The sequence below is a fragment of the Rhamphochromis longiceps genome, linkage group LG8 (genome assembly GCF_057381845.1).
Source record: "Rhamphochromis longiceps isolate RC_006_pf linkage group LG8, R_longiceps_female_GT1.1, whole genome shotgun sequence".
In the NCBI taxonomy this organism is placed as follows: Eukaryota; Metazoa; Chordata; class Actinopteri; order Cichliformes; family Cichlidae; genus Rhamphochromis; species Rhamphochromis longiceps.
This window is the reverse complement of record NC_140564.1, coordinates 16,246,163-16,261,665: the sequence shown is the minus strand read 5'-3', so window position 1 is coordinate 16,261,665 and position 15,503 is coordinate 16,246,163. Positions and strand designations below refer to the sequence as shown.

Genomic DNA, 15,503 nt, shown 5'->3' with positions numbered 1-15,503 from the left:
TTTGTGACCACATGGACTTGCCCATGGAAAATTTCCCTTACAATACACCAACGATGGATGCGCCCCAGGTGGCGAACTTCAAGCGGACTTCAAAGCGGAATAACAGGAATGACTATCCAGCCTTTGGCTCTCTAGCAGTCTGTGTCCATAGCGGTGTATAATCAAGGCTTAAGTCGAGCAGCAGCTTCAAGCCCAGAGCTTCTAGCTTTGAGGTGACATTGTAAACTGCTGCATCCCTCTGATACCTAAGCATATGAAAGTTAATTTTTGACTGTCTGCAGCTTCCACTTTTGAATCAATTTTAAGCTGATTTTTAGCCGTCTTGGATGTGTACAAGCCACGTACAGCTCTAAACACGAATTGGTCCCTGTTTGTAATGAAGTTGGAAAATCTTTCAAATTGTTAATAAAAGCCCCGAAAAGGCAACTTTAAATGTTGAACTTTTTTCATCGTGCATTCCGATATAGAGGGATGTCTTTTTAATGACCAAACATATCTCAGAAAACAACATAAATGAAAGTTTAAGTTTCCAAAAACTGTGCAAAAGGTATAAATATCTAAAATCTCTTTCTTGAAGATATAAGACTCTATTCTCTTATTTTTACCAGTGCCAGACTGATGCTTTCCATCAGAAGAGTTTCCACAAATAATATAAACTCACAATGTTTGAGTTTACAAGAGTAAATATCCCTGCAGGGCATCAGTGATATAGTAAACCCGGTATTGCTTATGAATAATATAAAAAGAAAAACAAACAAATGGTTTTTATACTAGACCGCATCTCCATACTACCCGTCCTGTGGTGTGGAGTCAGTCACAGTGGTAACTAATATAATATATATATTTTTCATTTTGCTTTAAATTTTTAACTGTTACATTTTCATACTGATTCAGTTAAAATGATGTGATTTTTGGATTGTTTACAATCAGCAGTTTCCCAGTAGATACAGCTTTGTTACAAATACATGAACTGTATTGTTTTTAACTTTTTAAGAGTGTAATTAATGCAAAATTTAGACGTTAAACAAAAGCTGGAAAAAAAAAAACACCAAACAGTAACAAACAAATAATAATCCGTCCCAGTTCAGATCCTGTCGTATTCCAAGAAAACCGTGAAAATGGATTCATTCACAGATTGCAGGGAAGTATTAAAGTATTAAAAACCTCGATTTCACTCTCTCCAGTGTTCATGGGCTGCTTTTCCTCTCGCTTCTCTGCAGGATGTGGCGGAAAATTAGGTCAGTGTGTTTGATCGCGCTTTCGCCCGTTCCCAGGCAGTCATCCCAACAATTTTATTGTATAAAACACTTCTTTGTTTCCCCCTGCTCATTCTCCGTTTCTTCCCTTCGGCCTCTCTCACGTTCTGTCTCTCCTGCTGTCAGTGAAAATTGACTGAAAACACATGGGCATCAGCTTGCCCAGTTATGCCTCAGCACACAACAATACTTGGCGTTGTTCAAACCAAACAGCAAAATATAAGCAGCTTTCACCAAAACTATGCTTCTTGCTTTGGATTTTCCAAATGCAAATGGTTGCATTTGTTTGGGATTTTTAGCTGCTTGGATTGTATGGGGAGGATTTATTGTATGCATTTCACAAAGATATCAAAGATAGTAGGACATTGTTCTTAATTCTGAGCTGATCAGTGAATATGAGCATGTACATAGAGTGTTCAGAAAACCAGCTTAGAGAGTGTTATTGCTAACCCTGGGGGCAACAGGAAAGGTCTGAGGTGATTTCTCTTCAGCCCAGACAGCCTATATGGTGTTACAGCAGCCGGTGATGGACTGATTTAATCCCACTGATGCTGCTCGTAAGACACAGGAAGAGGCAAAGTTACGCGTGCATGCACACACACACCCACACCAAGTCACCCTTTAGTCATAAATGTGGTCATAATGGAGATTGTGCATGTGTGTTTGTGCGTGAGGGAGACAGAGAGAGGTCAGCAGGGCTAACCAGTCCCCTGGCTGTTCTCAAGGTTAATGTAAGACTGACAGCAGCCACCGTTAGCAACCTTCAGATGGTTTCCACCTCCTATGTGGAGAGATGATTCATCCTGGTGGCAGCAGTGCATTAAGATGTAACCGCTTACTCCCAGGTGTCACTCACCCTTTTAGACAAGAGCCTACATCATAATTTTACATTTCCTATTAACTCGTATTATCTGCGCTCAACCACAATGGTCCATTAAAGGGAATAGATGCTGCCGTTACTGCCTCATTCGCACATGTCACTCAGCTCTTGCTATATGTCGTTATTTCATGTCACGCCACTGTCTGTTAATTGAAATACCACAGGCATTGTCTGTAAGGTCCATTACTGGGGTGGGGGTTAGGGGCGAGAGTCGTTCCTAAGTGTCGGCGCGGCTTTAGGCGCGAGCTCGTTAATTTATGTTTGACTTATAAGTGCACGGAGAGGTGGGGGCGGAGGGGAGGTGGGGGTAAATGTAACCAAGAAGAAATGCGCACTGGCATGTCGAAGTCTCATCCAAGCCATTGAAAACTCATTTACATGTTAATGCAAAGTCATTAAGCAGATGCTCATATCTGCTGGTTGATGTTTAGCGTCTTACTCAAGGACACTTTGGAGAGTTGTGTTGCAGAGTGAATGAAAAGAAAAAGTCTTAAAAGTTTTCAGTTTTCATTGTTTTAAGTTAAAACATTTCGTTTTTTTGTTTTTTGTTAATGATATGTTTTTAATGCAGATTCATTATATCCGATTAGCACAGCAGAAGTTTGTGCAAATTAGCGAGCAGCTTCTGCAAGGCTGAAAAGTGCAAACTGAAATGAATTTTTAAGCTTAACTTAAGAGGGAGTTATTGGTTGGAGGTACTGACGAGGATTAAATCCATGCAGCATGCAGGATTTTGCAAATAGCAGTACCAAATGGGGAAGGTTGGTGGTGATGTTCGTATGAAGAGTGATGATGTTGTTGCCTTGGTGTCAAGCGAATGTCAATCAGTCAATTAGCCAATCAATAGTCATCTTGCGAGCGCCTGAGGACACTGGGGGAAGATCTTCCTGAAACACTTGAATCAATTAGTTTTTCACCTGGGCCACAGGCTGTCACTGGGGTGTGTGATCCACTTATATCCACGTGTTTATGTTCTTTCTTTGATGCAGTTTTACAGCATTCATCCTTATTATGTGGGATTTTGTGAAGAAGTCAGTGCCTCCCTCTATTTTCTTCTTTTTTCTTTTCCACATGCTCGGATGCCAAGGCATCAGTTTGCAGTGCCATGGGAAAAAGAAAAATGATTAAATTCTGTTTTCCCCCTCATTCCTCATCCCTCATCCCTTTCAGTCCTCCTCCTCCTCGTCTCTCCATTTCTCCCTTAATGGAAAGCAGCATTCCTTGGCTGCCGTCAGCAGCTATAGCCATCCACACTATAACGCAGTTAATAGATAGGCTTGGCAGCTTATGGAGTCCATGCATTTTTAAATGTGAGTTTTATGACTCCTGAAGAGGAGGCAAGGAAAGAGAGCCAGGCATATGCTTGATGTTTTTATGTGTGAGAAGGAAAATGGAGGACAGAGGCATTAGAAAAGATTAGTATCATAATCTTGCTCGTGCTCGCTTTCACTGTTTCTCTCTCCTGCAAGGTTGTTTGTATCTGTCGTCTTTATGTTTCTGCATTGTTTGGCGGGGGGAGGGGGGCATTAGTTATATAGCTATACAGTGTGTGCATTTGGGTTGTATATGTTCCTAATCTCGCAGCTTTGAGTGGGCCAAAGGTCATTCTAGAAATGCCATTCTCATTTAGACAGTGTTGGGTTAGTGATGGATGTGTCCTAGAGAGGTCATATCAGGATGACCTGCACTTTATAGGGCTTAATCTGTGTATGGACTGACCCACAAACCCCTGCCTCTACTCTTCTTGTCATATAAGCATGAAAACACATGTGCAAATGCTTTAAGTGATTGCAGTGTGCCCCACATAGTGCAACTGTAGGCCTGGTTGTTTTGCAGATGGCCCTGGTGCTAGGCTATGGAGATTTTCATTTCCCCTCAAGAGGTAAAAACTGCCTGCATGGAGTGTCATTGTGGTATGAAACGTGCACAAAAACACAATGGGCAGCATTGTCATGGAAGGCTGGTGATCCTATACTGTAGCATGCAGTTGACATGGAAATTTCAACCCAAGTCTGCACTTTAAACATAAAATGACATCACTAAGTGATCAGTGTAAGGTGAAAAAAGAAAAAAAAAAAAAAAAGCCGTGCCCTCATTCATTTGAATGGAGCCAGTCTGTCGATGCAGAGGGGCTGCCAACAAAGGGGTCTCGGACAAAATGACTCAGGGTTGTCTGGCACCCGCCCTAACTTTTGCTCCAGTGTAATGTGATGTCATCTGGCAGAGGCTTCTGTAGGCCAGAAAAGCACACATGGATGTTAGATGACTATGTTTGCTATATTTCTTTCTCTCTGTTTACCTTGCAATCACCAGAATGGAAGACAAAGCAGCTGAGGATGAGATTATTGTGCAAGCCTGCCTGTAAGAATTGTCAGACTATTGTGCAATGTTTTAGTGTCTGATAAACCTCCTGCTGGGGTTGCTAGAGTCATGTCGACTTTTCGATACCTTATATAAGGTATAAGATGAGAAAATGTGGTTCATCAGTATTGCTTGCTGTTGGGTTACATAACCTCTCTGGGCTAGTGTTTACAGTTCTCCACTTACATTCTCAGTGCAATCCTGTTCCTAATCTCCCTCCCAGTGTGCAATCAAACCACGCCACACTTGCAAGTTCTCCTGTGACAGCACTTGTCCACATTTCGGTTTTCATGGAAACTGATTTTTGGGTTTTTTTCCCCCCAAACTGGCTATCATTGTGAGTCATGCTTGGTGGTCACCTCTTCTCCTCTGCTCTCTGTTTCACCAGGTGAGTGTGGTAATGTCGGGGAGGGCTGGGGTTGCGGGTAGAACAGAGATAACAGGAAAAATGGGTGGAGTGAAGGAAACTGCGCTCAATCTGATAACAACTTATTGTCAGTGCAGTCAAAACAATGAAAACGAGTTTTTATCGACGTACTGCTGTTAACTTTAGGGAAACGCTCAGAACTCATAAGTAACTGGTTGTCGGTCAAGATCTGAAGCATTCCAGTCCTGTTTGGCTCAACTTGAGACTCATGAATCGGTTCAAAATCAGCACATTTGAATCATATTTATCTGAGTGTGGTTATTGTTTGGCAACAAGAATAATAGAATTGTAGCCGCTGCATGTTTTTATGTGACTTTCTTATAAATTATTAATGAAAAATACCTTTATTTATGTGAGCTAATGATGAGCAGCAGCAGCGTGAACAAGTAAACTAGATGCAGATATCTGACCTTGACCTAAAACTCTGGGTTTGCTGATGTGGTATAAAGTCTGATCTGTTATCAGTGGCCTGCACTATGGCCTTTTTTACTGTTTTACTGTAAGTGTGAAAAACAAATGACTATACCCACACACACACGCACAGTTCTAAACACTATGCGGGATCATTCAAGTAATTGAAAAAAGCTGTCTGTAAACAAGACTCAACAAGCCTGGTGGAAATACAGGACACTTAGTTTGGTGAGTCAAACTGGCTTTTTGCCATGCATGCACGTGGACACACACACACACTCGCCTTGTATATGCACACTACTTGATATCAACTAATCGCACACTTTCACAATAGTGACTGCAGCACACAGAAACACACACTCAGACACTCCTGTGCAGAATTGTGGTCACGCATGAGTGCGTTTAAAGTCACACATTTGCACATTGGGATAGGAAAGTGTTAATTTGGTCAGAGTCATTTTTACTTGTACTATACTTAAAATGCTGATTATTTTTTACACCTCAACAGACCAGAATTTTTTATTATTATTTTTAAATAAAATATCTACCTATTAATCCTGGTATTGTCTGCAAAGCTGCTGCAGGAGCAACAGACTGTTAAAGGGGGCACACCCGCTCGGAGGAACAGATCTTGTTTGATCCTCCAGTGGGCAAGCAAGCAGTATAAACAGGAAGGGGCCCTGTGCTTTAGTGCGTCATTTGCTCTCGTGTCATTGGATGTTCTGTGTTGAAATGTGCTGGAGTGTTTCACATAACATTGTTAGCCCGATATCCTGGATAGGTACACTAAGGTGACGGAGACAAAAAAGTACCAGCACAGTGGATTGAAACATCCTCTTGAGGCAGCACAGTGATGCGGATGCCTTGGCAACGGTGCACGTGTCTTTGAAGTGTTTCGACTGTAGATATACTATAGACACGTGTGTATGTCAGCGGGTGGTGGGTGTTGACTGTTCTTCTTCTTCTCAGAAATATAGACTTAATTTGTGTGAAGCCTCTTCCACTACCTGGAACAGGTTTGAAACTAGGCAAAGGAAGCCACTACACTCTCTTGCTCTCATTGTCACATACACGCTAATGTACTTGCTTACACATAGATTTGAGCTCTGCTGCTTTTCCCTTTCCAAAACAGCATTTTGTGTTGTTACCATTCAGCAGAAAAATGCACTCTGCTCTTAAAATGATTCTGACTATACAAATGGCATGACTCACTTATACTCTGAATAGGATCCAGCCAGTTTAATCCAAATTCCCGGAAAGGCTATTCACGGAAATTTATGAAAGCACTGCACTTATCTTAAAAAAATAAAAAAATAAAACACACTATATCTGTGTGTGGCACGGATTTAAAATAGTGTAGTTATTTGTGCGTCCACGTGTCCTTCAAAGAGCGCACGTTTTGTCAGATAAAAGATGCAAGTGACAGAGCTTAGAAGAAGGGATCGGCAGGACAGTTACCACATGGTTTGTGAGGCATGACTGAATGGATGGAAGCAGTGTGCGACTGTTGGGAAAGAATAACATGCACTGCAGACCCCAGACCGCAGGAGGCATGACTCCCTCACCACGAGGAAACCTCAGGGCTTTCTGCTCCGTGTTCTGTTTGCTCTTTCTTCTCTCCTCATTTAGTTGTCCGCATGGTGTCTTCTCCTCTCAGATGCGCAATTGCCATATTGTGTTCTTCCTTCCATTTTTCACTTCCTCTTCCAGTTCTTCTCCCTCTCTGTCTAAATTTACTCACTTCCTGTGTCTCCCACTTCAGAGCACCTTTAGCCGTCCTTCTTGCTCTCTTCGATGGTGTGTTACCCCCACCATCACCACCGCCACACCCCTCTCGCTTGGCTCCCTTCCCTGTTTTCTTCCCAACTCTCCTTCGCTCACCTCTCCACTCTTCATATTTCATATTAGGCAATCCTTTCCATGGAGCCAGCTGTGTAAACAATAGGGACCAACCCTCCATGTTTTCTTAGAGCGAGAGAAAAATGGCGGAAAAACCTGGACACAAGGAGCTCGCCACACGCCGTCCACACGGATGATCTATGGCCCTTTGTCTCTCCGACCTCCTTTGAGCTCAAGTGGGATTTTCTGGGCAGCGATGTTGGTTTTTGTGTGTGTGAGGTTTGAGTTTGAAGCGTACAGGACGGTGTTTATGCAGGTATGGGAGCTTTCTGTTACCATAGCCCCTGCAAATATCAACAAAGTTGAAACTACAGTGAGTCACTCAAATGCAAACAGTCGAGTCATCCGCTGATAAATATGCCTGCAGTTTTAGTTTTGACAGCAACTGTGTTCTCGCTGCGTATATTTCAGCGTTCTAATCTTCAGACGCTCACTTCTCCTCTGACTCATGCCTAGTTTTCGTATCGATTAACAGAATGTGATGCGAGTTTACGTCGCATGGCCTACCCATATTTAGCAGAAGCACTGGCCCATCTTACTCTTCTATCTATAGCTCCGTAATCTGTCTACACATACTGTCAGCAGCCTATTTTTAAATCAGTGTTCCCAGAAGTTGCCACTGTTCCAGGGATTCAACCCGCTTCATCTTATTTAAAGGGTAGCTTGGCAAGCAACTTTAGTTGTAGGTTTTAGTGACTTTGGTTGACACAGTTAGAGAATGTGTGTGTGTGTGTCTGCATCTGTCAGGGTTTGTCTGTGCGTATGCGAGCTTTGGCTGTGAGTCTGCATGCATACACGCAGGTGGGCAGATGGTCCAGTTCTGCACGGACAGCCACAGCCGCGCTCATTTTGCGTGAAGAAAACAGGCCACCGTCTTACCCTGACAAGCGCTCAGCTCGTCTCTGGGTTTTATTTTTTGGTTTTTTTTCCAGGTGCAGTGCTTGCTGGCATTTGAGATAATTAAAGGCTGACCTTTCTGAGGTGAGGCAGAAATGTCACGCAGCCTGCTCCACTGACAAGTGGATTCACCCCACAGGGAGCCTCGGTCAAAACAGCTGAGGATTCTCACCACCTTTAGAAGTGCACTTAGCACCCTTTAGCTTTCTCGCGCCACACCTTCTGACCATCATCATCGAGAAGTAGCTTCCACCTCCTGCTCACTCTCCCACAATGCATCAGCAAGCTGCGATTCTGACCGTCTCAAAACTATGCAGGTGGAAGAAGCAGCGAGGTGGATGTAATCATTTACCCTTTCAGCTACTGTATATAAAAGTAGCAGTACTCTTCTGTGTGGTGGTTTGGCCAAAAAACATGAATTACTGACGACAGCACTTCAAATAATGCATCACAGGTTTTTTGGGGGGATTTTGGATGAAAGGGCCACTCATTTAGCATTTTCTGTTTGAATTAAATTCTTTTATTATTTATATAGTATCAAAACGCGTCAGCTTCCTTGCCACCTTCCTTGGACGAGGTGAGAGCACTGTGAGAAAAACTAGAAGCTAGAAACAACAAATAACTTGCAGATCAGAAACTTACAGCTTCAGAGCTTAGCAAACAGGTACCGCATGGGAGAGAAGAAGAGACAAAATTCACGATGTGCAGTAGAGGTATATTAATGCACGATTACAGCTCCCCAGTGGGAAGTCCACCCAAAAGCCCAGCGCTATAACAGCTTAACTAAGGATCAGTATGGCTCAGGGTCACCTGATTGAGCCCTAACTATGTTTTAAGCCTAATCTTAATAGTAGAGAGTTGAGCGGGTTCATGTGTCTTGATCCAAAACTGGGTGCTGGTTCTGCGTGAGAGTAACCTGATAACTAGAAGTACAATAGGTACAATAGGATACAGAGCTTTTAACTAAAAGCTCTGTATCCTATTGTACTTCCAGGAAGCACGATTTAGCCTGCGCTTTGAGAACAGGGTGTTCTATTGTTATAACAGGTTATTAGAGTAATAGGTAAATGGAAACAGAGCATGTCTCATTACACTTTTGTCCCATTGAAGCCTTTTTATTAGACATTTTAAAGTGCTTTAGAATTAGAAGTAGGGTGATTAGAGCCAGCAGTCTTCCCGGATTATGTTTACACTGGGAACAATCACAGACTTCTTAGTGTGGTCAGAGAAAAAAAAAGAGAATGTTCTTAAGATACACAGTAAATGAGCAGCCTTCATTAATAATGTAAGTGTGTTAATGTAGGGTCTTTTAAAATGTTCTATCTGAGTTTATTTTGCCAGAATAGACTTGAGAGTGATTCCACGTGTAACCTGTTTCTGTTTACATCATAATCAGCCAGCACCCACCCCTTTCACTGGACCTCACCAAACACGCAGTCTGCTCTTTATGCAAAACCCCTCCCATCTGAGCTGGTCATATACAGTAAATGCAGTGTACTGTAGAAACTCCCCCGGGGCACAAAGATGTGCAAATGGGATTTAGCACTCAGACAAACCTCAATAATCACATGCCACACAGGCTGTACACATGAGCACACACACCGCTCCCTTATACCCACGCACTTGTTGATATATTACATAAGCATGTGTTTTTTCTTGTACACCCCCGTATGTAGTCTTCACTGTCTAAAACAAGCTCTTACAGCTCCTCTCCCTTTTAAGCCAGCTTTCTCCTGATTGGCTGCTCCTCACAAACAGAAGGTTTAAAAAGGAAACTGGAGGGGCTGCTGTGTACACAGCTAGAGCTGTGTGTCTGATATTTTTCCTCTTAACTTCATACAGAGCTTGGAATAGAAAAACTGCCTGTGCTTTGGATTCACAGGAATTGCTGTCGCTGACCTCATTAGTTGAAACTTTAGTTTAATATGAGCATTATCTACAGTAATGGTGTTTATATGACAGCAAGTAAGTGACATTTGAAAAAGTATAATATGTACACAGTCATATCTTCACACATGCTTGTTTGCACTCACACCTGACGTGCATATCCACCCACGCTGCTATCCTCATGAAAATTTTACTGCATTGTGCTTGAGTGACTTCCGTTACATGTGCCACTGCAAAGCCATACACATTTTTTGTTTAGGCCTTCACTGTTAAACAATGAAGTGCGGTGCTGTAGGGGAAGTACCTAAAGGCGGTTACAAATGTAAAAGCATATATGTAGCAGTATTTCTGTCTGCACGTGCAACAAATCAGCCGCATTTCACTGACATGCATGCAGCAAAGTGTTCAGAAGGTAGCAGGTGTTGTTGCGAGTAATTGAGCTGATGCAGTGTTTATGGCTGTAGAGTATTTGCTTTTGTAACCTGTTCTTTCTATGACTGGTAAAATCCCCACAATGCACTGCATACGTTTAGAATTTAGTTAAAAGAGCACTTACGGTAATCACAGGTTTGTTCTAAGATGGGTTGATCCTTTATAATTATGCTTTGTGTGGCATTATCATAACATGTGGCCTATCTTCACTAAACTCACTGGTATCTTTGCTGTGTCCATGTGCTAAGTCTTGGGGTAAAAAAAGAAAGGAAACAAAAAAATGGTGTCTGTGTTACGCTCTAACTCTGAACTCCTTGAACTTGAATACATCTATGTTTATCCACTCAACAGAATCTCACTATACGTCATGTATTCGCATTGACCATCTCCCTTGGTTGCGTCTCTGTGTTCGCTGTCCGCCCGGACCTCGTGCTGCCATTTGCTGGCTTTTCTGATTAATTCAGTGTTTTCCAACACATCCAATTACATTCTCTCATGACCTCTAACCCTTTCTTCCCTCTGCCTGCTACATGCCAAACATAGTTAAGACCAAGTGACCCAGAATGTTTGTTTATTTTTCCTTCTACTGTAAGTGATCATATACTGTACATTCCCCCTGGAGCTGGCCTCCATGCTAGATCTTGCCTGTGTGCGTTTGAGCAGTTTAAAATGAGTTTGGCAGATATGGGCGAGGAAATCTTAGAAAATCTTTAAGAAGATGTACATTAATGGGCTGAGCTCTAGGCCCACAGTCTCTGTGGATTTGTCTTGGCTTTGCTATTGCATTACTGTTTGATGTTAGACTTTTGCACTCTGTCCATAACTGTTTTTATTCCACATCTGTCCACATTTCTGCTGTATTAATGTAGCAGATGGGTGAGTTAATTTTTTTATGTGCCATACAGAAAAATTTGGTTTCAGTCTGAGATCTTGAGCAAATACACAATAAAAGAGCAGAAACTGTACAGCATTAGGCACACGACTGTTCCCCTTCTATCTTCATCATATCGATGACCTCTCTGTGTTAGGCATATCATGCACATAAATCACTGCCTAACCCACCTGCCACAGAGATTCAAGAGCTGCCTGACAGAGGGGTGGAGGAGATCAGATTGGGTGAAGTGGAGAGAATATATGCTCGTATTCAGATGTTTTAAGATGAAGTGTGTGTTATTTAACATGCTAGCCACTGCAAACACAGAGCTCACAGCTGTTTGCGAGAGTTGTGATATGTATGTCGACAGCTTTACCTGACTGTGGTATGTGCACCTCTCACAGCAGATTAGACAGGTTTTCAGGTGAGTCTCAGTTCCTCATGTAGTGGTGTGTGTGTGTGTTTGTTTGATCTCTTTTCCCTGTGATTGTTCTGTCCTGGCAGAGGGGATTACCCAGGTAGTCAGCTACGTTCTGCCTCCAACTGTTGACGCTTGCAAGTATGCACGGATGAGTGGAAAAATGACTGATTGTATAATGCCTTTGAAACGCTTCAGCTGCGACAATCAGTCTTTGTTTACATGCATTAGAAAATGCTTTTCTTTAGCTCTCAGCATCAGACATGTGGGCTTCGTTCAGGAAACGCTCCAATGCTCACAAACAGCGCAACATGTAAATTGTTTTTGGGATTAGCAAATACGGGGATTTAGATTATTGTTATTAGGGGTTGTTAAGTAACAAAGACAACAAAATTCACTGGTTGTATGTATTGTGTGACTTGTATGGTTAGATATGTCACATATGAGCTGGCTGTTTTGTAGTTTCCTGACCTGAACTTTATTCCCAATTTTGAGAGTAGGATGCTTTCTGTTGTTGGCAGTTTACATTCTCTAAACAGTCCAACCTAACTATGAATCAAAACACAAGTGAGCAGAAGCTTTGGCTGCCTTTAGCTCAGCCTACGCTGTTATTATCCCTGATGAAATGTAACCAAAGCCAGTCATTCTGCAGCCATGTTTATTTACTGTAACATCAGCAAAAAGGAAATGCACAACAGAGTCGGTGCAGGTGAACAGTAACATGAGGTCCTGCTTATCATTTAGTATGACTTTTTATGGCACCCATATGAGGCAGTGTAATGATAATGGTGAATGAAGTGGCCCATTTCCAGTCTATGGGTCTCCCATTGTCCCGGTGAGTTGCAGTTCCTCATTTAAAGTATCGGTTCAACGTTTGTGGCCTCCTTAGTTTATTAGATTAAAAAAATATATGGCATTGCATCACTTCAGTGTGCACTTTCAGCAATGCTGTTGCATTTTACGCGATTGCAGCAAGGTTCAATGCAGAATGTATCAAGCCAGTGTTTCGTAATGCGTATTGTTGTGTTGTAGTCTGAACCAGATGCAATATCCTGATGGAGATTGTTACTATGTGACTCTTAACTATTTTTTTTTAGGTCAACAGGGGCTTTAAAAGCAAATAAAACTATACCTAGCTCCCATGGGCTGTAAAGGCTTTCAGGCTCTCATGTGCTCATCTCCTGACCACCATACACACCAGCTCATTGTGACAGAATGACTGCATAGCACTTTGGCAATAAGCATATGAAAATAAGGCAGCTTAAAGGAAGTCCAAGGCCATGTAGTCTGTAGTGAATAAACTCACATATGTTTGTAAAAATCAAAGAATCACGTGACTAAATATGTTAAGAGAAAAGAACTACTAAATAAAAACTTTCCAATTCTTAAAACTTAAACCCCCTGTTGAGTGTTTAAAACGTTCGTGTAACTGTTCATGTTCACAAACCAACTACGTCGTATACAAATACACAGAAGAAGAAACAGCACTTTTATTTGAAGTAAATAGTTGAATCAATCGCCATCTAAATGGCACTAAGATCAAATGTAGTATGATGATGATGATACAGACAGTGGGGGAACATGACAAGTAACATCAGAGTTATCTATACCAAAGTTATATGGTCTATTTTTTCACCTCATTATGTCGTCCCCCCCCCCTTTCCTAAATTTGTTATTAATCTGTACATCTGTGTATGCCTCTCCTGTCATATATCCCAGCGCTTTCTGTACACCACACAAGTGGAAACAGGCACACGAACACGTCTGACTTAACCCTTCTCTCTTTACAGGAGTTCATCCATGATGTCGCGGTGTAATTCATGCTAGAGTGCTACATTCCTGCTTCATGCAAAGACACATTCCACATGCTTCTTTTCTTTCTGTGAGGCATCTGTGTGGTTCGAGTTGTTTTACTGCTCCGCATCACATCCACTGACTCATAAAAAGGTCATTATGGTTTAAAAAAACAAAACAAAAAAAGTTTGCTCATTTTATGATGAGCTGTTTGGGATAAATGGCTTTTCTCATATCCCTGTGTATATTGTGATGCTAATGTACCATTCTATGATAATTGTTCTCCGGGTGTGTAGATGTCAGCGCGCTCTTGCCTGCTCACGCTTTCCGTGGTGATTACAGGTCTGTTTGTTCACGTCTCGCTCGTAATTTGGAAGCGAACTCTGCAGCAGGAGTCTCGAGCGGTTCCCAGAAATGCCGCCTTGGGTCTCACCTCTGGCTTCTGCAACTGGTGTAATTAGCAAAGTTTTCTTTTGCGGCGCTCTCTTCATTTATGTTTTGGCTCGCCTCCCACAGTATTTGTACTCTGTCACTGTTAATGAGCGAGTGTGTGAGCGCACAAAGCTGAGAGGAGACATCACACACCCACTGCTCGCATCGCAATTTTAACACTCCATTAGATAATTAAGGCGGATGGGGTGTTTTTGTAACGTTTCAGATGAGACATTACCATTAATTAGTGTCAAAAGAAAAGCACTGTTTTGCTCAAACACTTAAGTACAAAGGGAAGTGATCTCTTTACCTTGCCACTGAAGCACTAAATGATCTCCTTTTCTCTCTCTCTCTCCTTTTCTTTTTTTTTTTTCTTAGACAGAGGCTCTGCAACTGCGAACAGGGGGCCCATTCAGGGAGAAGAGCTTTCTCCTGGCATCATGTGATCTGCACTTTTCCTAGGAGCGCTCTGCAGTTGAAGAGTGGAATGACGTCCCCGTGAAAGCATCACAACCACTAGCACCCCCATCACCGCCATTGCCGCTCCTGACTGTTGCCATCAAAGTGCACCTCTTCTTGACTCAACTTGCCTCCTGTCTTTCTCTGCCTTCATCTTCGAGATAAGGAATGGCCGCGTTACTTCCCAACGCCTCTTGCAAATAAGACCGTTTCACAATCCCAGAGAAAGGAAGGATAAAACGCTCCACATTCCTCCTTTATACTTCGGCCCCATTTTTCTTTTTTTATCTTTTGTGTCCTTAGTAACTCAGCCCTTAACACACACACAGACACACTCACCCACATACATTCGCTAAACCCAATAGGATTTTGCGGCCATTTTCAGGGCAACCTTGTGAACCTTAAGGAGATATTTTCTTTTTTCTTTTTTTTGCAAACTTTGCCTGTTGGAATATCTTCTTACCCAGCATCCTTATGGGGGATTAAATCCTTACAGGAATCCATACTGACTCCTGACTGTGGCGCTGTTGCCTCTCAGTGAGGGTTTTTTCTTTACCCCAGTGAGGTCTTTTCGTGACTTGTAGGTGGACTGAGCCATCATGGCTGGGAAGGGCAACCCGGTGCCGGGCCCCCACCTCAACGGCTTCCCCGTGCCCACCTACTCCTACTTCTTCCCCCACATGTTGGGGAGCCTGTCGCCTCCAGCCCTGCCGGGACTGCCTCTCAGTGGATACAGCACCCCCTCACCAGCCAGTGAGTAGAGTTTGAGCAACTTTTCAGTTTTCTCTGCGTTGGTTCGCATTTTGCATGTGGAAGTGTTTGATGCTCTGGCTGTTGTGCAGGTTTTGAGTGACAGGAGGTATGGAGATTTACTTTCCTTTGTGCGTGTGTCCTGGTTTCTCTGCGCCGCTGTGGCTCACAGTTTCCGGTACAGCTCGCCTGCTGTGTGTATTTGCGTACATACTCGTATGCTGGTAAAAAACACTTTCATCTCGTCCTGTTTAGATCATTCTTGTTTGAAAGGTGTGTGTGTGTGTGTGTGTGTGTGTGTGTGTGTGTGTGTGTAAGTGTGTGTT

General features: G+C 42.6%; 1 protein-coding gene across 1 annotated transcript in view; it reads left to right on the top strand.

Moving 5' to 3' along the window:
* Positions 1 to 15,503, top strand: part of raraa (retinoic acid receptor, alpha a) — a 147,752-nt gene that overhangs the window by 51,578 nt on the left and 80,671 nt on the right. Inside the window, exon 3 of the mRNA XM_085416037.1 lies at positions 14,347 to 15,180. Coding sequence (XP_085272163.1) covers positions 15,027 to 15,180 — 154 coding nt within the window. The 5' untranslated portion in view covers positions 14,347 to 15,026. The remainder of the gene's footprint in view (positions 1 to 14,346; positions 15,181 to 15,503) is intronic.